Raw genomic sequence first — 26,856 nt, forward strand, 5'->3', positions numbered from 1 at the left:
TGATGACTAGTGTGTGGCAGCAACTAGAATAAGAGTCTATTAAAGAATATTTAATTTTTTGACCATTTATTCTATGTTTATCATACAAATATTTAATGGGCATATCCAAATAAAGACAATGGTGTTTTGAAGCACACCCCATTCTCAGCTGCCTCTGTCGGTTTTTGAGGCATCCATCCACTCCTCTGAAGTTCATATCCTTTATATTAGCCCTGAACTTATCAGTTATATTCACATTGTGGTTTTGCTATATCATAAAAGTTCTGCTGTGATTTCTTTATTCACTGAACTTCAGGCAAGTCAGACTACTACTGGGTGGTTGTCCTCCAAGCCCAGACCTCTCTTTGAGTCCATTCATCTTAACTCTGTTTGGTACAGAAAAGGAAAAAGTGGACAAAGTTCTGGAGGTTTAGTGAAGAAGGAGCAGTATCCATTTATGTCTGCCACTCTCCAGACCTGTTTGAATCCCTTATGAATATTCATTTGTGTTTTTCATCACAAAAAAAAAAAAAAAAAACCCAAAACCCAAGCACCAAACCCCCTCAACAAAAACTAGAACCTTTGATAATAATATTTTGTGAAATCCCATATTTACAATCTCTCATGTGTTTCTCAGATTTGCTCATTTTATGGTACCTTCCCACTAGCCATACTGTCAATGAAAGTTGCTATCTAACTTAACTGTGTTCTATCAATTTAACTGCATTTGTTTCATTCCAGGCTGCCTATCCCAGATTTCCCAGACCAATCAACATTCTCGCTGCCACTTTTTGGCAATTCCACTATAATGGGAAAAGAAGTGTAACCTGCAGAACCTCACTAGAGACTATATATATTTTTCCCTAACAATGAAATGTCTACCGTGAGACTCAGAGTTAGAAGGCAAAATGGAATTTTAATTTTTATTCAAACAATTAAAAGGTTTTGTTCTTTTTTCCTCTGTGGTGCTGTGATTTACAAGTTTTTAATATTTTACTAAAGTGCATATGTGTCATGGTTTAGGGCAAATTTGGGAGGAAAACTCCAAAGGGGTCCCTCTAGAAAGCAAATTCAAGCAAATCCTTCCCACACTGGTTCAGGAGACATAAATCTCCTTCAAGAAAAGTGGAAAAAACCTGTTGATTCAACAAGCAAAGTATTCACAAACATGAGAAAGTGAGTAATATTAAATAGTGGAACCTCTCGTTGTCCTGAAGAGATGGCAAATTCAAAGAGAGTCCTTCTGCAGTTCAGAGTCCTTGTTGTGGGGGTGTCCTTGCCTTTCTCTCAGTCTCTCTGGGCTCGGGTCTCTCCAGTGACCCAGGCCCAGTGCAGCTTGGAGAGGGGCCCAGATGATAATCCTGGTGTTCCCTGGATGAACAATGGCTGAACAGTTCCAAAAAAACCTTCTGGCCTAAGCTAATGAGAGAAAAACCAGGAAAAACAGCAGGGGCAAACTCCCTGTCCATCTGCAGAGCAGAGAACTCCGAGAGCACTGCTTATCTCTGTGTTTTGAATACAGCTGCGAAAAAAATTCCACTGTTTTTCCTTCTCATTCCCTTTGCTCTCAGATCTAGTTTTAAAGATGGAGAACTTTTTACTGGGCTAAACAGATGAATGGGGATACAATTCAGCATCTTGAAGTCACCCCAGGAAAATATGCTATGAGAAAAACAAGTCAATCAGTCAACTTTTGAAACTTTCTGCTTTTATCATTATAATATTCTTACCTCCTTGCTTGCAAAGACATCTCTGATGGGAGCAGCTACTGGAGTAAGTACCACTGTGGTTTTGTGGAAGAAATGTATTGATTTTAATGGAAGCAGAGCCCAAGAGTTTTACTTATAAGTATTAACGTTGAGTGGTATATAGAAAATGGAAACAAAGGTGATGATGGAATGGATTGCTCCTACAAAGTCTCTGATGCTGTGGCAATTGTTAGGTAAGATACTTTGGCCCAGAGCAACAGAATTGCAACTGAAGAATAAGCAACGATTAGAAAAACACTGTTTCTTTTCTTTTTACATCTCGCTGCTTCTAAACCTCTCTTGTGAATACTAGACCTACAAATTGTATTTCATGCATAGTCCCTGGCAGATGATACTGAGATATGTTTTCAGAAAGACTTCTAAGGAGATACAGAGGTACAAATATGTTGGAAATGTCATGACTTTTAAGTTGCTTAAATTTTTTATGTTTCATTTTCACGTGTGGAGTATTTTATTTCTGTAGAGAACTATCAGAAAGGCTTTCATTTATATTCAGGAAAGTTATTTCCCTTGAAAACAGTACTGAGTCACTGATCAAATGAGCTTTGTATAACTCAATAACATATTTATGTAACACCATTCAGTAGAACAACTTCTAATTAAGCTCAGAACGTGAGATTTGAGGTATTGAGAGGCTTCATTTGAAGAGAGATGTTTCTTAGTGCTATTCTTCTGTCCATGGGCAAGCACAATGAAAAGTATCATCCAGAAAAAACAGCAGAAAAATACTTCAGCACAGGATTCCCCAATATTCTCAACTTGGGGTGTATCTCCATCTTACTTCCTCCATCTTATTGTGCCACAGAGCTTTTTAGCATATTCTCCAGCTAATGGAACAGCAGATTTAGCAGCTGAAAAGTGAGGGACTAGAAAAAAGGGAACATAGCTATGTTGTGATGCATAACATTTCTGAGAGACCTACCTGTTTCTCCTGTTAAGTATTTACTAGCACAGCATTTGTAAGTGGAGACCAGAGCATTCCTCTTCCACCTCTACCAATGTCATTGCAGCACAGTGCTCTTCCTTGCTTGCTGTGTCTCCGAGTTCACTGTCCATGGTGGCCTGACTTCAAAAGGAAAGGCACAACTTTTGGTGGGTCCCAGCTGCTGCCAGCTGCTGGTTCACGTTCCTCTTGCACTTCCAGCTGCATGTTGTCCTTCCCAGGTGTCCTGGCTGTGGAGAGGGGGTGCAGCTCCGCCCTGTTTGGATGTGTCCAGGTTGCTATTCCATAACACTTGCATCATCACTGCAGGTATGGTTTTGGGGGAAAGAAAAGGTGAATGCCCCCCTGGAAGTGTGTCATTTTGTCTCACTCTTCACTGGGGGGATTGCTGGGATCAGCTGTGTGGACCCTGTCCTCTGTTGCCACTGCCTGTCCCCTTCCCAGTTCCTCCAAGACAATGCTTGGAGACATGGTTCTGAAAAAGTAACAGCCTTGTCTCCAAGACACTGGGCTGAAAAGCAGCAGCGGGGCAGGAAGCAACTGCAGGAAACAGAGGGGTGGAGGGCAGCCTGGTTCCAGCCAAGCTGAGCCAAAAGGAGCAGAGTGGACCCGGGCAGAGCAGGGCGGAACAGTTCAAAGCGCCCGTGTCGCATGGAACTGAACCAGTGGAGCACAGCGATCTGGGAAAAAACCAGGCATCACAGCACAGATTATCCAGCTTTTGGGGGATTTGTCCATCATGGTTTTCAGTGTCTCAGGTTTGGGAACAGGAGTGCTGACTGCAGAAAGTGCCCAACAGCTTTTCTTCATCTGGAGAAACCAGGTGGTGCTGGGCATGGGAATGGCCACCACCCTGACCTTGTCCTGGCAGCCAGTGTTGATAACTGGGCCACAGTGCAGGGTATCCCTTTCCACATGTAATCAGGACTGCTCCAGGAAGTCCCAGGACTCAAACCATGATGTAGTCTAATGACCTAGAGGCCATTTGAGGAGGCATATATGTCTAAATTAGAAGTCAAAACGTTGATCCAGTGTAGGCTGAATTTCTGGGATTCTCAGTTTTTCATAGCCTCCAGACCATGGGTGAGCTGCATCTCCTTTCCAGTTACTACATCAGTGAGCAGCATAAACCATCAAAAATGAATAAGAAAATGTAACACTTTTAGCTAGAACCCATGGGAACAAAGTGTAATGATTTGCTGTGCCTTTTACAGCATACTCTCTGCTGTGCTGCCAGGGAGAAATGTACAGATCCTTAAATAAAAGTAAATAATAGATAATGTCTCAGATGATAGCCCTATAAATAGATGTCTGTCCTGGTTTATGACTTGAAATTTAATTCCATGCACTCTGCTCACTGCACCTAATTGCCATGTAGAAACGTTTATGCTCCACACCCAGCTAGTATCAAAGTCACTTATTTCCATGGTTAACTTTTGAATAATTATCTATTCCTGTAATGCAATCTGCATATAGGAATTTTTGACATTTTTCAGTACTGTTCAGTGAGAATCTCATTTTTGTTCCTATGTGTACATGAAATGTTGGGGCAGCAAATTCCATTTCTCAGTATGATTGACTCCTGCGGAGTTATTTGTCTAGGTATCAGCTTGAGGCTCTAAATGTTTGTTGGAAGCAAATTTCATTTAGATTTGCAATTTGTGAACCTAATTTTGTTGCAATTCTAGAAAAAATTATTCCTTTGAAATTAATATACACAGTCTACACAGTCATAAATGTTACTACTCAATAAATAAAACATTGGCATAAAAAAAATTACAATTATTTTCTTCTTTTTATAGCTTGCATTAATTTTTTTAATTTGTTTTTTGGTTGTTAGTGCTGTGGAGATTGCACTCAAGTATTTTCTTTAGAGACAATCCTAAAGTATTTGATTGCGTTTTGTTTTTAAGCTGAGATTCTCGCTACTTCCTCCAACCGCAACAGATAGTGCATGAAATAGACTACCAGATAGCTGCAGGATTTCTAACAAAGATCACAACTGTTAAGTGCACCTGGCACTAAGAAAACTCTGTATGCAAAGCTAGGAGGCATAATGAAAACTGGGAGGCTTTATTCCACTTTAGCCAAAACAGATTACAAGAAGGTCATGAGGAAGGGCTGAGGAAACTATAAGCCTGTTAGTCTAAAGTCAGTACCTGGAAAAATTATGGAGAGGATGACACTGGGTGCTCAAGAAAAGCATGCAAAGGACAAGGCAATCATCAGGTTTTTTGCTGGCAGCTCGTTCACTGCAAACTGACAGGTCATGTACACCTGATCCTCATATTTTATTTCCAGCCATTGTTAAATTAAGTTTTGAACACAAAACCTGGTTTTGCCTTTTTTTATGAAATAATGTTGTTTCAGTCCAACACACGAGTATCTGTTATAATTGATGAAAGGATAGTGGTGTATTTCTAGGATTCAGTTATTGAACTAATAAAAGAGTGAGATTTAAAAAAAACCCAACTGTTTGGTTGGGTTTTTTTGTTAATTAAAAAACTGAAAATATTCTTAGCAACCAGGGACACTGGAGCTGCTCTGTCCCAACATTGCAACAAGGTTACTCTTGATGTAGTATTGTTTTGATCGGTCTTGGCTTCTGTGTTAAGGTGAAATGCCCTCCATCAATAAGGCTGGATGGAGCTGCATTGTTGGGGCATGTCTTGTGACTTTGTGTTCACTGCCCAATGTCACACAAAGTAAACAGAGGGGGTTACAGTGGCCTCTGTTGTTCCTGTTTCTTCCTCATCTGGGTAATAGGTGCTTTAATTACTCGCAGCCAGTTGAACCAAATGTATCTCACTTTTGGAAAAAGCTACTTGTACTTGTTAATTTTTTATTTGGATTTTGGATTTGAATTCATATTTTTGTCTTTCAAAGCACCAGTTCTTTCAAAGTAATTCTAATTTTTCTGAAAAGTTAGTTGGACTTACTAAGTTTGAACCACATAAAGAATGTTGAATTCTTTTATCTCTTATGAACTACCTCTTCAGCGTACTCCTCATTTTCCCTTGTCTTGAAAGTAATAGAAGTCAGTGTGTAGTGGTATTAATTGTAGTGTTATTAAAAAGTTCAAACCTTGAAGTCTTACTGTGCTGAACTTGAAAATAATGGAATTTTTTCATGAGCTTTTGCAGTCTGGGATTCCATAAATTACAATTTTTGTCCTCCAGAGAAAAGTGTAGTTGGTGTCATGTCAGTGGGACTCAATAATAAGGTGAGCAAAGATGAATCGGGTCCTGCCAAGATATGCAATTAAATGTCATTAATTTTCTTCTTAGAGAAAGATATATAGAGGTATAGAGAAGAAAATTATTTTCTATAATTTAAAGGCAACTTTTGTGTGTTTGTCTGATAGCTAATATTTGATTTATTCTTGACTGACATCACCACGATCCTAATTTAATATCTGAACATTAATTCTATGCTGGTGTAAGACAGAACTTTTCTGCATCGGAAAACAAGTAATCCTGCATTTGTGGTGTAAATGATGCCATAAATCATGACAATACACACCAGAAGAAGCTGCTGGGCAGTGGCACAGCCACAGGGATGAGCAGGCAGAGCTGGCAGCCAGGCTGGACCTGAGAGCCCAGCGGTGAAAGAAGAAATCCAGGAATCAGGGCCCCAAGCTAGGGAAATCTGAACATCCTGTCTGGGTTTTCTAGGCAGCCCCACACATGCAGGAATGTAGGATATGCTCCACAAAAGTACAGCTCACTTGCTATCTCATCAAAGTAGGGAAAATGCAGTCTCAATTGCCATCAGAGGTACAGTGAGAACAATAGATCCTTGCTGTACAGCACCCAGCTGGGAAGGGAGAGATTTCTTGTTCCTGAGACAGTTTTCTGTTAGTCCATGATTGTCTAATCTAAAGAACAGAAATAGATCTGTAACACCTGACAGAGGCCTAGGTTTCAAATATAAAATCTGGATTTTTGCCTTAGATGCCTACATGAGCTAAATGTTTTTGATAGAGAGGAGCTCTTTAGTCAAGCAGATAAAAATATGGAAAGCAGCAATGCTAAGAAAGTGAAGATAATTAAGTGTGGGCTAGGAGCATGAAGACAGTAGTAGATTCTTTGCTTTTGAGTCCAAGGGCTTTCAAGAGTGGTGTTATGTAGGAAATCAGATTAGGTGAGGGATGGTGAGAAAGTCTCCCTGTCTCTAAAGCAGCCTAGCTTTTAAGCAAGTTTATGAGTCACCTGAATTTAGTGGAGCTATTACAGCTGTAAATGTATCTACTCTTTAGGACTGACTTCCTAGTAATGTACAGAAAATAATTTAGTAGACTCTTGTAACAAGAAAGACATTTCTTCTTCAAAAGTTGCCTTCTCCTCACACCCTTTTGCTTTCTTTCTCCCTGAGAAATAAAGCATCCTATTGCAACAAGCAGTGCTTGCATTTCCCATGGGTCCGTTGCCTACCCAGCTCTGCATTAAGTAACTACAAATTGTCAGCATGACAGAAATAGCTGTGCCTGCATCCAGTTAACTCAGAAATGAGTCACTGAATTGTAAGGAAAAGTAGAGCAAAATGCTGTGCCTGGGGAAAATATCCCACTGTGCCCTGTGTGGGTCTGTGTGTGGGTTTCATTCCCAGGTAAAGGATGGAGTAGTGCTATTCCCAAGGGAAGTCTCTGACTCACCTCTATTCCATGCCTGGGAAACAGCTATAGCAGAAGCTGACAGTTAAATGGGGAAAATGGATTACAGCTATGGATTGCCCTGAAGAACACCTTTCCTTTTAACCCATTTTCTGGAAGTGGGTACCACTCAAAAGCAGAGAATTTTGGCAGGCTATATATCTCAGTGCTGCTGTATAGTTGGCTGCTGCTAATAGCAAAGATCAAGAAAAAACTCACGAAGAGCTGGACTGACATTGATCTATTCAGGTTTTTCTTCTTACAGGAGCAAAAGGAAGGGGCCTGGAAAGCATATTGGAAAATATGGTTTTAAAATATGGTTTTAAATCTCTTCAAACAAGTTCCTTCTGTCATAAGTCCTGGGAGTGGTACCCAGTGTTTTGTCACACAGAATTTCAAGGAAGCTGCAAGGAGAAGAAAACCATAGGAAAGAAAAAACCCCTCTCCATTGAGCTGTGGCTAAGAACCTACCATGGAAAACCACAGAGTTTTGACGAGGGGCTTGGCTGCTAAAACTTGAAAAAGAGAATGGAAATATCCTACAACCAGAATTTTAAAGTCTTCCTCTGCAAGATATAATGGGTTTATGACACCTAGGGCTTAATATTGACCTAAATCACTTTTAAAATTGATTGTGTAATATGTATGTAAATAATGTTGCAGCTTGCCATATCTCAGTCATGATGTGGTCGTCTGTTTTTTCCATATATCAGTGGTCAAAACTGAAGGTTCATCTAGGTGATGGGGAGAGCAAAAGAAGCAAAAGCTTCTTTCACTTTCGGACTCCCAGTCTTAAATATATGGCATTTTTTTTCCCTGTAAAAGTCAATACACTATTTTAAAATGCTCATGGATTTAAAAAGTTGAATAGTTTTTATCAAGGGAATCTTTCACCGTTTTATTCGCTCAGATAGAAAATGGATTTCTCCTGAGTAATACTAAAGCAGATAAAGCTGAAAACCTGACTAGAAGATGAATATCTGTCAAGTATAAAAGTCTTCCAATGTAAGATAAATCTGAGTTAAACAAAATTTGACAGGATGGACAGAGCCACCAGGAGCAGTGAGGATTAACATATAGAGAATAATGGAAATAGTTTTCACTGTTGCTTCAAATGCATAATAACCGAAAAAACCATCTGCTTTCTTGGGACTTGGAATGGATACATGCAAAATAATGGAAGTGAGCATTTCTATTGCTGGGTTCATTGCAGGTGTGGTGTCGCTGATCTCCCTGGCCGTGCTGTCCTACGAGCGCTACAGCACTCTCACCCTGTGCCACAAGCGCAGCGATGATTTCCGCAAGGCTCTGCTGGCTGTTGGTGGTTCTTGGATTTATTCCTTGGTCTGGACCGTGCCACCTCTGCTTGGTTGGAGCAGTTATGGGGTAGAAGGTGCAGGCACGAGCTGTTCAGTACGCTGGTCCTCAGAGTCGGCCGAGTCCACGTCCTACATCATCTGTCTGTTCATCTTCTGCTTGGCTGTGCCCGTGCTGGTCATGATGTACTGCTACGGGCGCCTCCTGTACGCGGTCAAACAGGTAAGCAGCGCAGACTGCTCTCAGGCAGGTGCTGCATTTCTGTTTTATCTGTTTATCTGTTTTTATCTAACTTGGAAGTTCTGGTGGTAGAGAGCAAATCAGCAAGCCAAAATGAAATTGAAAAGATGGCAGAAATCCTCAAGGAAGGAGCATGAGGTCTTCAATAATCTTAATTCTCCTGAAGCTCCAGTCAAAGAGATAACAGATACTGATTATACAGATTATACAGAAACAGATAACAGATACTGATCAGTATCATGCAGATACTGATTTTGTGATTGGTAATACTGTGGAAAACAGTAAACGGGAAAAACAACATATCAGAGTGAAGCTTGCATTTGTAATGAAGTAAAAATACAAGTTTACCTGTTTAGGAATTAGACACCCATGCAAATACTTCCTGGTTTTGGAGTATAAAACTTAATTTCTGCTCCTTAATATTGGAATATGATCCCAATATTACCGGGTGGGACGTGCCTGGGCTCATCTTGCCCTTGCTGCTTGACCAGAGGCAGCAACCACAACACCTTAATCTCTGGAATCTCAACTCTACAGTAATGTAATTCTACTGTGATTTTTTGAATTATCCCAAGGATCATTTCTCCTTGTAATTCTAGGCCACATTTAAATTTTCCTTCTAACTACAACCACCATTACCACTACTACCTACTACTACTACTACTTTTACTACTACAATGATACTTCTCTCAGTGGTTTAAGGTGCACTGCAGATATTCCAAAATGAAGCAAAAGACCCTGAAAAGGGTGTGGTGTTGTGAAGTTTGAATACTCTTGGGACAGTAATGAAAAGGTTTAATGATTAATAATGAGAGAGAAATTAATGTATAGGCGTTCTCTATAAAGCAATTCTCTAAAATGTTCATATGAATTAACTAAGGGTGTTAAAAGGGAAATAAAGCAGTAAACCCCTGAATTGAGGCACTCCTACAGAATTAAAGTGAATGTAGTTTGATTTGATTAGTCATAAGGAATTAAGTTTGATTATTTTACACAATTTGTCAAAACCTTGAGAACACTTTAAGCCCAAATGGGAAATCTTCTCCTCTTTGAGTAATGAGCAGGCCAATAAAATCCCTTTTATGAATCACACATTAGTACTCTTCTTAAAAGTTGTGCAATATTAATATAGAAAAAAATTCCTGTCATTGTAAACCATTCAATTGAAATATCAGTCCGTATCTGATCTCTGGACAGCAGTTTCTTTTGCCATCACCTCAAAGTAAAAAGCAGGATCTTGGAATGTGTGGTACTAAAACCATGCAGAAGATACTTGTTTGTTAAAATGTTGGCTGCTCATTCCTTCAGCCCTCACTGCCCTTGCTGACAACAGCCATCTTCCACAGAATACAAATACCTGCATGAATGAAGCTTCTGTAGCACATACTTTAGCCTCTAGTGCTAAATGTAGACTTATGTTATTCCAATCACTTTTTTTAAAAAAATTCAATTATATTTTATATTCAATTATATCAAAGGCATTCATCATCTCGCTGATCTGCCTGATTGGTCTCAAGGAGTTGTGGCAAACATACTGAGGGAAGAAAGCATTATAGAAATGATATGTGCACCATTTTCTGTTTGGTCATGAAGACTGGGTAGACTGGGCAGATGAGGTTGATTGATTAAAGAGCTGTCCAGAGGGGAAAAAAAAAGAGGGGAGGAAGAGCATTTTCCACAATCCCCTCTCCTACATTCTCCTCATGCCTTCCAGAGTGATTCGTGAGCCTGTGGGGTGTTGAGGTCAGAGGATCCTGAGAAATTTTGTAAATGGTGGAAGTGAAAGAAAATTGAACCCAATCTTGCATAACCTGTTGGAGGGACAGGCAAGGAACCAACACTTGTTAAATGTAAAGGCACTTCAGTGAGGATTAGATAATATCTTTAAAGTTGTTATGACTAGGGGTCCTAACAGCTGCCTGAGTATTTGTGAAGTCTTGGATAGCTAAACCCTAAATTTTTACACAACATATCTAATGCTTTCCTGGTGCTTATAAAAGATTTTCTGGATAAGTTATAATCACCAAATAAACTCTCAATCAAAAATCTTACCAGTCCTTAGCTTTCTGTGAGGTACCAGGAACTATTTTCACCACCTTAATCCTCAAACCTTACATTTCATAATTTTTTTGTGACATATATATAAATTTCTAATGAACATGCCATGACACAGTCACTGGGGAGCCCAGTCCATACCATTGCACACTCACTGAAGTGCAGTACTTTCCTTTTGATCTGAGGTCCTTTTACTGTTCTGTAATAAATGGGATAGTTCATGAAATGCTAAAGTATGTCATGTTTCAAACTAGAGGAAGAGATGAGCAATATGCAAGTGAACATAGTAGTTCTTATATAAAAGTACAAAGAGTAGGTAGGATAATTTAAAAAAGGTCAAGAGAGTTGCATTCTTTGTAATGCTGTGCCTTTCTGGTGTGGACAAAAAAAAAGAATTATCTTGCAATTTTCTGGCCTTGTAGATTAAAGTCCTTCTGTGACCCTCTGTGGTATGTATTTGAAGAATTATGGGAGCATGGCAAGCATAGTAGATGCATTGTCCCAAATTCAGCTCCTTGCTACATTTTCAGACTGCATTTCATAATTTTTCCAGATCTATAGAATTTTTTTATGTTAGAGCATTGAAGCAACAATTGTATTGCATCCTGAAATCAAGAGTGGAGTAGTTATGCCATTGTTTAATAGTGCAGTGTAAATTTATTGATGTGGAAGAAATATCTTAAGATATTTAGGATAGCTAATGCAAGAACTGGCACGATGCCTCCATTTTTTCTTTGTGTGGGCAATGATTATAGGTCTGCCTTTCTCTTTTTCTTCCTAAATTTAGTCAGATGCTGTAGCATTTTGTCACTTGAAGCATCAATAGATCCCATAAAGTCAGCTGCAAGCTGACATAATGGTATAAAGGATTTCATTAATACTGGTTTTATGAAAGATCATCTTTTCAAGGAATTAAAAGTCAATGACATCCTTGTATAAATTATGTTATTAGCAAATGCTATTAAACAGCATTAAAACACAACTCCACCACTATCTCAGAGCTCTTGCCATTTATCATGCTTGAAGATCCTTAGGAATTACATTTTTCTTTAAAGTTATGGGTTTTTTTTCCCCAGGCTGGCTTTATCTGGATGGTTGAGTCTGATCACGGGGGTAAAGTTTTCTCCCTCACAAATTTTATTCACATGTATTTTATTTATGCACATTCTACAGCACAAGGGAAGGAAATTGAGGATGGTTTACTTTTCTTTGTACAATCATGGGAATTTTTTTTTCAGTTTTTGGCTTATGATGCTTCTCTGTGACTCTACTCTTTGATTCCCTCTGGAAAAATGTTCTTTCTGAAGTCACTGTCAGTTGTTTACACTTTGAAAAGTGTGCTCCCAAATGTGGAATTACAGAGATTAGCATTGTGATCACTGTAGCACAAAAGACACAATGTGATTAAAATCCTCCACTGAGGGACCCAGAGAACTCATGTGAACCAGCCTAATGAAAATAAGAAAAACTTTTAAAAAGGGATCTCTTCAGCCTGCATTATCTCCTACTTACACGCAAAAATCCTGCCCAAGGACAAGAAGGGTCCCAGAAGGATGTTTCAAGAAAAGTTTTCAGTTTGGTTTTATGAAAGACTCTCATCTCATTGTCAGTCTTCTTTCATTGAAAGCCGTGCTTGAACAAATCTTGGAACTTCTTGTGAAATGTAGCTAGGATATGGAAAACAAGAAAAAGGACTGTAAGCAGAGCACAAAGACTTAAACATGCAATTTTTACTCTGCAAGAAACTGTGTGTTGAAGTGGGCAAAGGGCCAATGTTTTATGGAGTTCTGGAGTAGATGGACTTACAACGTGACCTGATAGTCCTACAGTGTGATGGTTTTTTGTTTTGTTTATTTTTCCTGTCACTATTCCTGTTCTACTTTGTGTTTGTCTTTGAAAAAAAGGAAGAAAGAAAACAGAAAAAATATTTAGGGAAAACTTACAGACTATATGAGGCAGAAGTTTGCCTTACCAGTATGTCTGGTCCTCCATCCTGTGATGCACCTGTTCTTGCTTAATTCCTCAAAAACATCTAGCTTTAACTAGTGACCAAAATGTGAGTCCAGGTAGTGAAATTACCCAACTATTTCCCTTTACAGCAATTTTTTTGTTTCTTTTGAGAAGTGCCATGTGATTTCTGACTTCCAGATAATATAGGAGACCCAGATAACCTTTTATTGTCCCATCTCCTGACTTTTATAAGTCTTGTCATCTTGTTGGGGAACTGGGAAAGTCAGACTTACACAGTAGAGAGCTGTCTATTCCTCTTTCTTACTCTTCTTCCAGATTTCAAAGTACCAAATTTAACAGAGGAAAAGTGCTTCCATCTCTTATACCAAAAGTAATGGCCCAGAGTGAAATTATCACTTGGTTATAAAGGAAACTAATTTTTAAATCTGTATGGTGAGATTTTGACTCTAGGTTATTTTTTAAGATTTGGTATAAACAGCAGTGGTGGTTTTGAAATCTCCTGTGCCCACAGGAAATTTAAGAGAAAAAGGAATGAAGAGAGATAAATTTTTATCATTTCTGATTCCTTAATCTTGTTTTATATCTATTGGAACAGTACTATTTGGAACAGTTAAACAATATCTGTAAAAGCATTTATTGTATCGTTATTCATTAAAGTAGTCAGGAAAGGACAGCAAAGTAGAAGGGCCATGCCTGTGAATGTTTCCAGTTTTCCATCTCTTTTGGAAATGATCATTTGGAGGAAGAGAGCACATTAGGGCTGAACGCTTAGTGATTTAAACTGATAAAAAAATCTTCACCTAACACAAAGAACAGGATGGGAACGTAATTATTGTTCCATCATTGCTTCATGTGCTTCATATGCCTATCTATAGAGAAACTTGATTTTCTGAAAGTTCATATTTCATGGCACTGAAGTTACAATTTATGTTGAGAAAACTGATAAAGCAATTAGGCAACATTAAATCTTAACTTCTTGGAACCCTAAATAAAACCAGTCATAGAAGCAGAGTTCAAAATTTTTCTACTTGTTTAATTAAAAAAAATAAGTCCTAAGAAAAGTAATTTAGGTGAAGATGATCTAGACCTGGTTGTAGAGTTCCTGTAGATGGTCCCTTTCAAATGTGATTAAGTACATTTGGGATTTGACTTGATTTCAGGTGATTTGACCTTTGATTTTGACCTTTGCCGCATCTAAGCCTAAACAGACAGATAGACTCATTAGAAAGCCATATCTGTTTTTTTTTTTTTGTTTTTGTTTTTGTTTTTTTTTTGGTTTTTTTTTTTACCACATACCCATAAATTTTATTTCTTTCCTTTGGATCTTCATATACCCTTTGCCTCTTAGTTTCTGGTGGTGTAGAGGAAAAATGATAAATTGTTTTGCCTTTTTTTTTAAACCTTGCCGTAAATATATAGCAATTACATCTCATTCAAATGAAAAAGAGATTTAGTTTGCAAATTAATTGACGTCTTCTGTCATATCATCATGAAGAAAATGGAACTTCATTATTTTAATAACTTCTATTATTAAAATAGAAGTCTCAGGTTGAGAGAATTGTAATAAATTTACAAAATACAATGAAAGGCATTGGCTGGATTATCAACTGCTATAAAGCAATACAACCTATTGTAAAAAAATAACAAAAATAAATGCTTCCAAATTTTCTGCACAGGATTCAGCAAGCATCTAGCAGTAAATTTTCAACATCTGCTTACCAGGCAGTCGTTTGACTTTTGCCAAATTCCTCATGTGCAAGCCACTCTACAGCCAGAACTCAAAGCTGGCAACAGGCCATTTTTTGGATTCTGTGATAACAGGAATATTTTGTGATAACAGACACTGGTTTTTTTTTTTATTGTTTGATTCTATGGTATTTGCCATCAGAATGGGCCTTAAGAGAGCAATTTGCATTGCTGTGTAACATATTTTTTTCATAATTTCTAGATCATATCTCCAGTAGAAGAACTGACTGCTTTTTGTTGTTTCAATGTAGGGGAGTGTCAGACATGTTTTATGAAAAATCCTTTCCTTAGAGTTTTTTCTCCTGAGAAGCTGAGAGGCCTCAGGAACAAAATGTAAACATTAGTTATCTGCTGCTGTGAAATGCAACAGGTGCATCTGTGATTGGTCTCATGTGGTTGTTTCTAATTAATGGCCAATCACAGTCAGCTGGCTTGGGCTCTCTGTCCGAGACACCAGCCTTTGTAATTGATTCCTTTTCTTTCTATTCTTAGCTAGCCTTCTGATGAAATCCTTTCTTCTATTCTTTTAGTATAGTTTTAATATAATATATATAATAAAATGTAAATCAAGTCTTCTGAAACATGGAGTCAAATCCTTGTCTCTTCCCTCATCCTCGGACCCCTGTGAACACAGTTGCAGAGGAGCACTGAAAGACATTAGACTGCATATAGTATGTATCTGTGATCAGTTCTTTGAAGTTCTGATTATTTTCAAGTCTTCTTGGCTTCTAAACATGATTAAAATTATTAGAACTCTGTAGGCGAACTGATATCTGGAATAAAAAAGCCATGGAATACTTGGAAAAAAAAAAGCTGTGTCTCACTATTTCTTAGTAAGTTATTAAATTCTGTTGAATAATTTATTTAGACTCAGATTGCAATCTGCAGATGGTATTACATACATAAGAAATCCTTGCATATCAAGTCTTTCTGTTTAAAAAATTTTTGATAGTTTCTGTAAGCATTCTCATCTTCACAGCCCATGAGTCCCATTGCTTCTTTTCTCCTTTACCTGTACAGCATTCTCCTCCTTCCTTCCTTCCTTCCTGATTTCGATACATTTTTGTCCTTTGATGGTTTGAAGATGCTGTGAATATACACTGATTTTCCAAGGCTTTGCAAAGCTGATCCTACTATTCCTGTCGTACTGAAGGAAAGCACATGGTTTCGAGGAATTACCTGTGGGAATTCAAGGCATTTTAAGAATCTATCCTATTTTTTTGTTCCCTCTGTACTGAGTAGAGAAAGAAAATCACATCAAGGAGATTATTCTCAAAACCAGCAAATTTTTTTCAGCTGCTGGTACATAAGATGAGTAGCATTAAAAGAAGCAGATTATATTATAACAAAACAAGGAAATAGTTTCATCTTAAAAAGAGGATATGGCATATCAATAATTATTATATTTTTAATGGTACATGTTTTCAATTATTTTCAAAAAAATGCTAAAATAGTTGAATTATTATGTCATTATGTCATTGGTATTTAATGCCAGGTCATAACATAAAGTACAAACATAAACATAACTTGAAGAAAAATCTGTAGCATTCTGACACTAACTTCTGACATTTATACTTTTATAAACAGCAATTTTCAGATGCCAGTAATTCAGGTTTCAGACAGTTATAGCCTAACATTTTTGTTCAAGAATATTTCAGTGGTGAAAGTGTTAATTATTCCTTTTAGCTGATATTTTTTTCGTTTTATTTTCATGGGAAACCTGTTTGAATAAAAAGTTGCTTTCATTAGCTAGGAAAAAGATTTACTAGCATACTTAATTTTTAAAGTGGTTAATTAGTCTTGTACTTTTTTCTAACTATTAAGGTTTTCCCAGGAGTTGGAGTGATTATTAGGTAGCTATCATGAAAACACTGTAAATATAGTATTGATTTTTGGGGTTTTCTGCTTTCAACTGCAAAAAATATTTCAGTTTTGTGCACTACATTTATACCAGTTTTTATTAAAGGATTCTGTCTCAATGGAATAAAGCTCAGCGTTTGCTGTAACAGTGGAGAAAAATGTCAAATCCTGAGAAATAAAGGAGAAAACTCACATTTTATTTTCTTTGTGTATAGCTGAAAGGCTTATAAGTTCACCATCTCAGCTTTTAGGAGAGGAAAGGTATGGTGAATCAATCCTACCTAAAATACCTTTCAAAGTCTTTAAGGGCATCAGCAGCTGCGCTTGCACAGACACCTCTAGCTCACGAGTGACAGGGACACTCACTCGGGGCTGTTCTCAGTATTTCTGATTAAAAAGTGTCAACCGAATGTTACAGCATGTAATCAGATTCGTCTTTGAGGCCTGATCATGCTGGAAGGGAAGCAGACATGAGAAAAGATTATGATCTTCTTTCCCCTGTGCTTGCAGGAGTATAAATCATTACTTAATTGCATTTTGCAGAGAAGCAGTGGTAAAACTTAAGTGTAAATCAGGCACTGTACAAATTCATTGTAAATCAAATTAATGGCTGGTCAGAAAATAGGAATTCATTATGTTTGCCACTTTTCATACTTTAGATAAACTAAGGAGAAAATAAGTCTGTCATAATCTTTAATAGTAAGCTAATAGAAATTTAAGACCTGATCCATTAATCTCTGGATGCATTATGTCCACAAAAAAATAGCTTGTGGTTTAATGAGTCTTTCAGTTTACAGCAAATGGTGTATTTCAATACCACGCACTCATAACAACTCAGTTCAGGGTATGATATAGTAAAGCATTTTCCTGATAAGAAAAAGCATGAGGTTTCTTTGTTTGGTGGGGGATTTTTGTTGTTTTCTTTTTTTTTGCTCACCCCTTATAAAACTGGAAAGGTTAAATATACAAAAGGGTGTTTTGCACTGTAAAACATGCAGTTTTGTACTTACATTTCAGCATGCAAGAACTTAGCTACACTTACTTACCCTTCTGTAGTTTAACTCCACTTCAGAGACTAACTTGTGGCCTCAGGCAAACTCCCTGACTGAAGACTAGGAGGAAAATGAATTGTCCCACGTGTAGCAGCGATGTGGCATTGTCCCCTAGAGGAACACTTCTGAAGGTCTGTCTGCAGACCAAGGCCAGTGCCTTGGCCACAGCAGAGAATTGGTGCAGTTTGTGGGGGCCAGGTGGCTGCTCCTGGGCAGGTCTGGGAAAAGGCACTGCAGCTTCCAGCAGGGTGAAATCCATCCTTGTGAAATATGTAGTACAGAGGCTTCTGAGGCTTTTTAAAATTAAGTACTAACATATAACTTTTCAAAATTTCTGCTCCTGCTGGAAGAAAAGTGATACAGTTCAGGCACTTTCCAGTTTGCCTCTGACACTTGCTTTATGGGGAGCTTCCTTTAGTGAAGGAGCGTTGTCCAAACCTTCCCAGGAGAATTGATACCCATCTGTAACATCATGTAGACCGTTTCTTCTTATTAGGCAGATGTGTTCTTTTTATTTCACTTCATTGGTAATGCAGTTGTTGGATGAATTCTTCAGCTGCTGAATTGTAAAGATCTTTTATAAAGATCTTCATACTTAAAAGCTCAGGAATCCTTGTGCAGTAAATCGATACCCCTGTGCACAAGTAAAGGATAGGAAAGAAAAAGATAAGATCTTATTTAGCCAGTGTTTCTTCCAGAGGAATATGTATAATGTGCTTTACTCTACTTCTCAAGTTATTTTTGATCTGTTGACTCTCCTGCTTTTCTATTTCGTACAGTTTTCGTAACCAGTGTCCCCTTTGTGGTCTTTATTAATTCTTCCCTTGTTATTGCAATGTATAAAATTAAGGATGTGAGTATTCACTCTTAATTTATAGTGTTTAGGGTCCTGAGATTTCACTTCCCTGTTAATTAAGCACCTTATTTTTTCAATGGTTCTTCTTTTAAAATGTCTACACCATATGCATCTTAAAACAACAAACAGTGGTCTCTGGCTTTTAGTAGTACAACTGACATCTGCTAAGCAGCTAAATTAATCAAAGATGAGTAGGTGCTAGGGTTGCCTTAGGGTATATTCCAGATCTCCTGTACTTGGGAGTGGTAACTGGAATTTAAATAGGAGACATGTCAACTAAAAAGCTTCCAAGGTAATAAAAAGCATGGTAGGTATTTTCTAAGGGGAATCTCAGCAATATTTGTTTTGTTTCTGGTCACTTACATGGCAGAAGAAGCACAACATTGCAGTTTCAGAAGGCTGTAATATTAATTTTATCTGGTAATATTTCGCTTGAAACAGCCCCAAACATGGCAGGATAGATTTCCATTTACCTGAAATCTTGCTATTTATATCTGGCCTATTAAAGATTAAATAAAAACAAAGTTTTAATAAAACCAACCTGTACAGAAATTAAAAAGGAAGACATTAATACATATTCTGAGACTAAATGAAAAACAATCAGACAAACAAAAATCTTGTAAACACAACCAATAAAGAATGAAACTTCCCTTACCTAGAGCGCACTGAAGTATACACACTTTTTATTCCCATTAACATACTTTAAAATTTGGTTATATGTCTGTAAAACACTGCATACAAGCTCCTGCCTTACACAGAACATAGAATTAATATTGCCACTGGCTCCTGGTTGCAGCTGTCCCTGGTTAAATGTCAGCAGCACTCTGCTCTGATGCCCTCAACGTGCACCTGGGCATTTAAAAACACCTGTCTCTGGGAAAGTTCATTTAACAAATTCACCTTGAATAATTTTTGTACTTTCTCTATTGTTATGGCTTGCAAGAACTCAATAAAAATCCTTAAAAGCTTTACCTGATCCCTGAGCAACTTCAAGATAAATGTTCAGTTCAGTTAAAATGCCAGTTGAAAGAATTGACTTTCACGTTGCTCTAACCTGGCCTTTCTACATCAATCTTTAATCTTTTCTGAAGAAAATTTGTAACTTTGGTTGGTAATCTGCCTTGGCCTTTTGTTAATTGCATGCTACTCCTGGGAGAATTTTCTTTTTGTGTATTTTCTTTCACTATTCAGCAGCGAAACGCTCTTCTGTCCTGCTTATGCTTCTGTGCTCCAGGATGGTCAAGGCTCAGTAGGTGCTTAGCCATGTCAGCCTGGAACATTTTGGATTTTCTCAATATATAATTAAATGGATTTGCTTTGGTCTCCATTGCTTGCCAAGTAAGTTCAGGATGTTAATTCAGTCTAAATGTCAAGTTAAAAGTAATACAATTCCAGCCTGCTGAATCATCTTGTTAACTCATTCTTCTTTTTACTTTGACCTTTCCTTAGGGAGGTACAGGTATTGCTTGATTAGTTTCAACCTTTCCAGAAGAGTAGTGGAATTTTATATGACTACACCAGCTCTGAGGTCATTAAATTCACACTGGACAGGTTTTTACTGGCTCTAACTATATCTATCCCTACTTACTCATTGCACTGTGAAGATTTTTTCTGTCCCAAAACTCAGAAATGAAAGTGTTGCTCACAAGTGAGCTGAACTTTCAATATCCTTATTTAATAAATACTGACTTGAAGAGTGTTGGACTCGAACCATTGCTAAAATAATATATATATCAGGGCACTAATTGTCCCAGATATATTGACCCTATTGAAATTAGAATTAGAAGGAATTCTAGAGCATTATTAAAAACATCTCTGTTGATTTTTCATGGCTGTAATTGTTTAAAAAAAAAAGCATATCCAAAACAAAATTAGGCTGTAAAAAAAATTGCTGTAGTGTCAATCCCTACTTTGCAAAATAAAGGATATATTATACAAATGGAAGTAGTATTAGTTTGCAGATTGAGAGAGTGAAACACAGATATGACTGCTTACCATGTGCCAAATGTCCATCCTTAGTGTGTAACATCCTCAGTAGTTACAGCCCCCTTTACGAGACTTAGAAATTGCTGGGAAAGGGATTGAAAGAAACATGCCCAATGTTGTTATACCATTGTATAAACTTGAATATTGCAAGGAATACTGGTCATCCATTTGAAAAGAATATAAGAAAAATGGAAAAAGTGCAAAAAGGGTAAAAAATGCTATCAGAGCTACAGAAGTAGTGTTCATGGAGAGATCAAAAGTGAGGGAAATATCCTCAGCAAGCAACAATCAGATATCATCTTTCAAGTATGGTACTACAGTTCAGACACTCAAGGTGAAATCCCAGATTCCAAGATTAATATCATATGATTAATATAAATGATCCAAGCTGGAAAGCATCCTGGCCCATATAGAGTACCACAGAGAACCCTGTGTATATAGGTAGCATTTCAGAAGAACATGAACTCTGAATTTCCAAGTACAACTCCATAAGTGAGCAAGAATTGACAGTATCACACCAATTCCTTCCTTCTCCATTCACTTAGCATTTTCCTTTCCTTTGCTCCTCCTTTCCCTCCCCTCTCCACCATTTTCCCTCCTCTTCCTCCTCTTCCATCCTCTCCTGTCCTTTTCTCTCCTCCCCATTCCTGTTAGTCTCAGCAAGAAGCTTGCTGACAACAATTGTTTTCATCTAAATTAAAGCACACATTAAGGTGTAGCTACCTGATCATGTCTGCTGACTGAACCATTCTAATGGAACCCCTGTATTAGATTACTCTTAGATTGCTCCTGAAAAAAACCTGCAGCTGTATGAACTGAAACCTTCTGGGACACAGTCAGTGGTCTCACTGGCAAAAGACCAGTTTGCTATCTGTTCAACTGCTACTTTACTCTTTCAGGACTCTAATCACCACCAAAAAAAAAAAAAAAATCAAAACATACTAAGGAATAGCTACCATAATTCATAATTCTTAGCATTCTTGTACTGCACCTTTGTCTGTCCCCTGGGAGTACGTGAGAATGCATGGCAAGTAGCTGAAACGAACCATTACAGAGTGATAGCAATTATTCTGCTTGGATACAAAATTTGGAATCTGTATTGATTGTTTTCAGTTGTCATCAGTACTGTGTTATTCATTGTGTTCCCCTATAACCCAGAAATCTGTGCTACCTGAAGAAATCATTTATAAAAATGCTACCTTTTGTACAGCAGCAGAGTAATAGCAATATAGCTCTGTTTGCTATACTGCTCCCCTTCAACAAATAAGAAACAAATTTCAGGGAAAACCAATCTTATTTAGAAGTAAAGTTCCAAACCAAAGATATCTTGTATTCCAGTCATCTTCTAAGAGGTTATTTTGGACTTTTTCTTACTGAAATTTTTTCATTGCTATAATAATACTCTTTTACAGGCTCAGACCTGTCAGGATTGAAAAGAATTTGTTGTATCAAAGCCAATATAACCTGATGGGATACTGATGTTTTTCACAGTTTTCTTCCCAAGTAAGTATGCCCATCAGGAAGATGTGTTTTACTTTATCCATGATTACAGTACATATAAAAATGAAATGGAGCTTGCCAACTGACCAAGTTTTGCAAAGTTGCACATCCTATTTTTAATGTATAATCTATTTCTCTTCCCTATCAGCAGTACAATTCAGCATCAGTATACTTTACAATCATGTGTCAGCATAATCTGTATTGTGCTCTTTCAGAGCACAGAGAAATGACAGGGATTTGTCTAAGTCTGGTAAAGTTAACACAGCTCATCACTTTTACAAATGCCTGGTTTTCTCCTAGAAATGCCAGTAAGCTGCCAGCTGGGCTTTTAGTGCTATAAAGCTGCCACTTCTTCCTCAAGTGGTGATGGTGACTCTATAAAAATCACTGACCTGCCTTTAAGCAAGCTTGGTGAACTTCATTTCAGTGAGGACCATTGGTAGCCTGCTGCAAAGTCAGCAGGAAATACTCAGTGGATCCCCACTTCTGAGATGAATGCTCTGTGCTATGGGCAATTTTAACACTTAGCATTAACAGGCTTAGTAGTGGCCTACTAATCCTTAGTAGGATTCATAAGAGAAAAGCCTTGTTTTTTATCCATCAGTCTGGCAATTTACTGCAGAAACATCAGCCAAAGAATTTTGGTTTGTAACAATCCACTACCTGGACATTTCCAATTACCTCCTTTTCTATGGATGCCCCACTAAGTTGCAGTTTGGCTACACCAAACAGGAGGTAGAAGGTGTTTTTTAAAGTGTTTTCTTCTTCTCACTACTCTAAATAGGCTTTGATGTCTTTGTAGTTAAATATTCTGAATTGGAGCTGCCAATATAAGTTGCTCAAAAGTTGGCCAGAATCAACTGTACTCACATTTTGACAGGTAACCTGGTCTAGAGGACAAAAGGGAAGCGAGTTCTGGTACAGCTCAAATTCTTTGCACATGACATGCCCTCAGCAACTAGGTAAATACTGTCCTGGAGAACTCCCTTTAAGGTGCCCATTTCATAGAGATCTGTCAAGTGCTTTCAGCACCTTCATTAATGAGATTGGTCTATAATTAAAACTCAGTAAACGTCAGGATTGGTCAATGCAAGTGCAGGGTTTTGCACAATGAGAAATCATGCAAGATGAAAAAATACAGGCTGGGAATCAATCAGTAAAGTCTAAAGGATCTAATTTGAATAGTGAGTCCCAAAAAATGTGTGATTTTGGGAATATGATACCTTTGCAAACAGAATTGTGGGACAGGTGAGCAGAGGTGTGGAACACCTGACCTTGGTTGTGCTCTGTTCTGTCTGCTTGGTTTTGCTAAACCAGGATATGCACATTTTGATATGTGAACAGTTTTCAAATGTAAAAACACTGCTACTAAAGAGAAGCAGTTGTGACTTGTGTTTGCATACCCTGACACTAATGGAAAGACACAAAGAAAAATTATCTAGAAATTAAAGTTTAGAAAAGATGTTACTAAAATGTTGAAATCATGGAGAAGGTTATTCAGGTTATGAAATATCTTTCTATTAGACAGTAAATTTCAGGCTGATTGAGGAGTATTTATCCTGCATTTAGTGCATGTGGGGAAAGGGGAATTAAGGATGCCACCAAATCCCTTGAGAATCCTTCTAGCCCTCTGGCTGTAAGATTTTAAATGCATAAAATTCATGGAATTCCTAATGTTTATTTGCAAAGATAGTAAAATCACTTCATCACAGTAACAGGAAATGAATGGTACTAGAGTAGTTTATGACAACATGAAAATGAAATGGTAGGAAAGCGGAGAAATTCAGTCCTTTGTCTCCACCAGCTGCTATTTATTTCAATGTGCATCTGACAAAGAAATATAAACTTTCAGAATGTCAGATTTGTGAATATGTAACAACAACTATAACGCAAAACTTTGCTGACTCTGTCACGTTTGGCATTTGTTTTCACTTAGAGAATACTTTATGGCATGTTTATTGTACTTTGGGATGCATATTCCAGTGTTTCTCTTGCATTAGAGAACATGCACTTCGTTTTCTTTTCAAATATTATGTCCAACTTCTGAAAATACACAAAGGAAAAAAAATGCTGTGATCTGGAGTTGAACAATCACGTATGCTGGTAAAAGTATAATTCAGAGACATTTTACTAAAAAAGCCCCGTTCATGTATCTGGTTTTGTGCTCTATTTTCTAATGATGCTCCTGACTCTGCAGGGAAGATGTCTAGTAGTTCCTTACCTATTTCCTGATCTTTTTCTTAGATTCTTTTATGCTGCCTTCACCTTGTAATGTCAAATTTTGGTCTAATGTTATGAATAGCCCAGCTCCAATGGAATTTTTTTTAAAATTGTTTTTGTGGGGGTAGGAATGAAACTTAAAAAAAATAAAAAGGAATTTTTTTTGTTTGGTTTTTATTAACTGTACTTATTCTAGATAGATGTAAAAATCAGCCAAAATACTTCATGCTCTGGTTATTTCCAGTAGCTGCTGACTTTACATAATTTATAAAGGACTATCTGTAATCCACAAGCTACAGAAAATGAATTTATCTTCCTTTTCTGTGTGTGGAGATAAATAAATTTTTATGCACACCAGTCTAGGCACAACTCACTAAGCCAACTTCCCTTGCTTACCCTGTCACCTGTCAGAGTGAGAGCTAGAGACACCTGACTTCTTCAGGTGCAACACAGTCCTGAGTACCCCTCTCCCAAGGAAAAAAACTGTGAACACCTGAGCTTCAGTCTCACTGATTAAATTTAATTTGCCTGCTAGCCATTTACATTAATTTCTATGTCCAGTTTGTCATTCTGTGTTGAAAAAAGGATTATATGCTGTAGAGTGGGATTTAAAACCAGGAGGGTGTTAAGGGTCCTGAGAGGAGAAGAATTGAAGACTTACAGACTTCTCAGAGTTGGGTTGGTTCTGTTTTGTTTTTTTCTGAATTCACCTGTGCCATGGCAAGTATATTAGAATTTGAGGGAAAGCATCTGGAGGAGAACATTTTCAGGGTATTTTTGGCATGATTCCTGTATTTTTCAAGATGCCAATTAGATGAGAGCTTTGAGAACACTTTATATTTATATTCTTTGTAGGGTCTATAGGATTTTACAAGCAGATCCAAGCCTATCTCTTAGGCCTATTTAAATATAAAGAGCTATATGTCAAAAGCATACTCACACGTCCTTAATGATTCCTTGCTTTATGTCAGCAGAAATTTTCAGGAAAGTGGGAGGGAAAGTCAGTAAAGTGTGGAAAGTCCACCCTCTTCCCAGGAGAAAGGGTAACTGTGGTTGCAATTAGGAGTGCAGCTACCAATCCAGAGGAAAGCAAAGCTCGAGTTCTCACCCACATATGCTAGCCTGGTGAAAAGTAGCATTAAATGTGAGTGGGAGCTTACATATCTGCAAAAATGTACCCAGGGAAATAGCCAAGCTCCATTTTCAGGGAAAACATTACCCTGACACCTTTTTTTTTTTTAAATTCATGCCCCAGATTCAAAGTATTGATAGTTAGAGTAGAAAAGGTTGTGGTTAATTTAATTCATGAGGTAAAGAGGGCAGTGAGTAATACTTTCATCACAACTTGCTTTTTCCTAACTTTCTTCTCCAAACTTGGATGACTCTGGTGTAAAAGTTTTCACATAATTATGGAAATATATATGTGGGTCGGTGTGTATAAAATGTGTGTATATATATATTTGTAAGATACATAATGTGTGGTGTGTATACGTTTTTGCATAAATACAAATATATGTATATGCATATTTCAAAGTGTTATTTTTTTGTCATTGATTGAAAACATTTTTTCTTTAGGTGCAGGAAAGTGTGCAGTCCATTTAATATGTAGATGGTAGAACATTGTTGTTTAGCATAAAGTAACATAGAAAGAGACCTGGAAAGAAATTTTACACCTGCCAGTTCATCTGTTGTTGAAGAGTTCAGCTTTATTAGCGATGTTGCATTTACACATTTAACATTTTGCTGTCTCTGGAACAAAGAACACAGAAACCAAGAAGGAATTAAAGTCTGACATTTTCCCTTCCTGCTTCAGAAATTCTGCAATGCAAAATACATCAAAGTCAGCTTTAATTTCCCTTTCATTTTCCTTTCCTTTATTGTCAGCTGGGCTGTTCAGTCAGTCAAAGCCATCACAAATGTTTTTAAAACAACAACAACAACAAAAACATTAACCCAAACCAGAAGTTGGTTATTAAATTATTGGTTAAAAATATAATTTGTTGGCAAGCTTTTCAAGAAGAGGAATTTTAAACTAAATTACTGCCTTGATTTTCTGAAAGCATCTCATCACTTTCCACCTTTATAATGGCAAGTTGTGTTGCAGAGCAGCAACACGTGTAGGAATATTATAAGACAGATTTCACATCTTCCTTGTGTTAAGGACTCCAGGGCTGGATGCAGCACTCCAGGTGGGCTCTCCTGAGGGCAGTAGAGGAGGAAAATCACCTCCCCCAAGCTGCTGTCCAGTCCTCTCTTGGTGCAGCCCACGATGTATTTGGGCTTTCTGGGCTGAGAGTGCACATTGCCAGCTTACATCCAGATTTGCATCAATGAGAACCCTGAATTCCTTTTCTGCAGGGACAGTCACAAGGACTTTTCTCAGTCTGCATTAATTTTTGGCATTTCTCCAACCTGTGTGCAGCATCTGGCATTTGGACTTGCTGAATTTCCAAAACTTAGTGTTTGGACAATGCTGTCAGTCATATGGTGTGATTATTGGAGCTGCCCTGTGCAAGAGCTGGAGTTGGACTTTGATGATCCTTTTAAGAGTATCTCATGCACTTCTCTTTCTAAAACCAAGCTGTTAATGCAATCCAAATGATAGCAAGCCTTTACACCTTTAATCTTCTCATGCTCACTGGTGCTAGAAAATCCACAATGAATAAAGAAGGTCAGGATAAAACATGAATTATCAATGATGAGAGCAACAC

At 37.6% G+C, this 26,856-nt stretch overlaps 1 protein-coding gene and 1 long non-coding RNA gene across 2 annotated transcripts in view; one reads left to right on the forward strand and one right to left on the reverse strand.

Annotated features, from left to right (window-relative positions):
* LOC131572312 (pinopsin-like) overlaps window positions 1-26,856 on the forward strand; it is a 69,751-nt gene that overhangs the window by 14,599 nt on the left and 28,296 nt on the right. Inside the window, exon 2 of the mRNA XM_058825439.1 lies at window positions 8,556-8,881. Within this exon, the coding sequence (XP_058681422.1) occupies window positions 8,556-8,881 (326 nt within the window). The remainder of the gene's footprint in view (window positions 1-8,555; window positions 8,882-26,856) is intronic.
* LOC131572313 (uncharacterized) lies at window positions 15,623-19,205 on the reverse strand. The gene is made up of 5 exons (XR_009276015.1): window positions 19,095-19,205; window positions 18,803-18,938; window positions 17,578-18,217; window positions 16,813-16,984; window positions 15,623-15,850 (listed from the first exon to the last, which is right to left on the reverse strand). It is a non-coding gene; the product is annotated as an uncharacterized LOC131572313 (long non-coding RNA).

Source organism: Ammospiza caudacuta, chromosome 2, assembly GCF_027887145.1.
Source record: "Ammospiza caudacuta isolate bAmmCau1 chromosome 2, bAmmCau1.pri, whole genome shotgun sequence".
NCBI lineage: Eukaryota > Metazoa > Chordata > Aves > Passeriformes > Passerellidae > Ammospiza > Ammospiza caudacuta.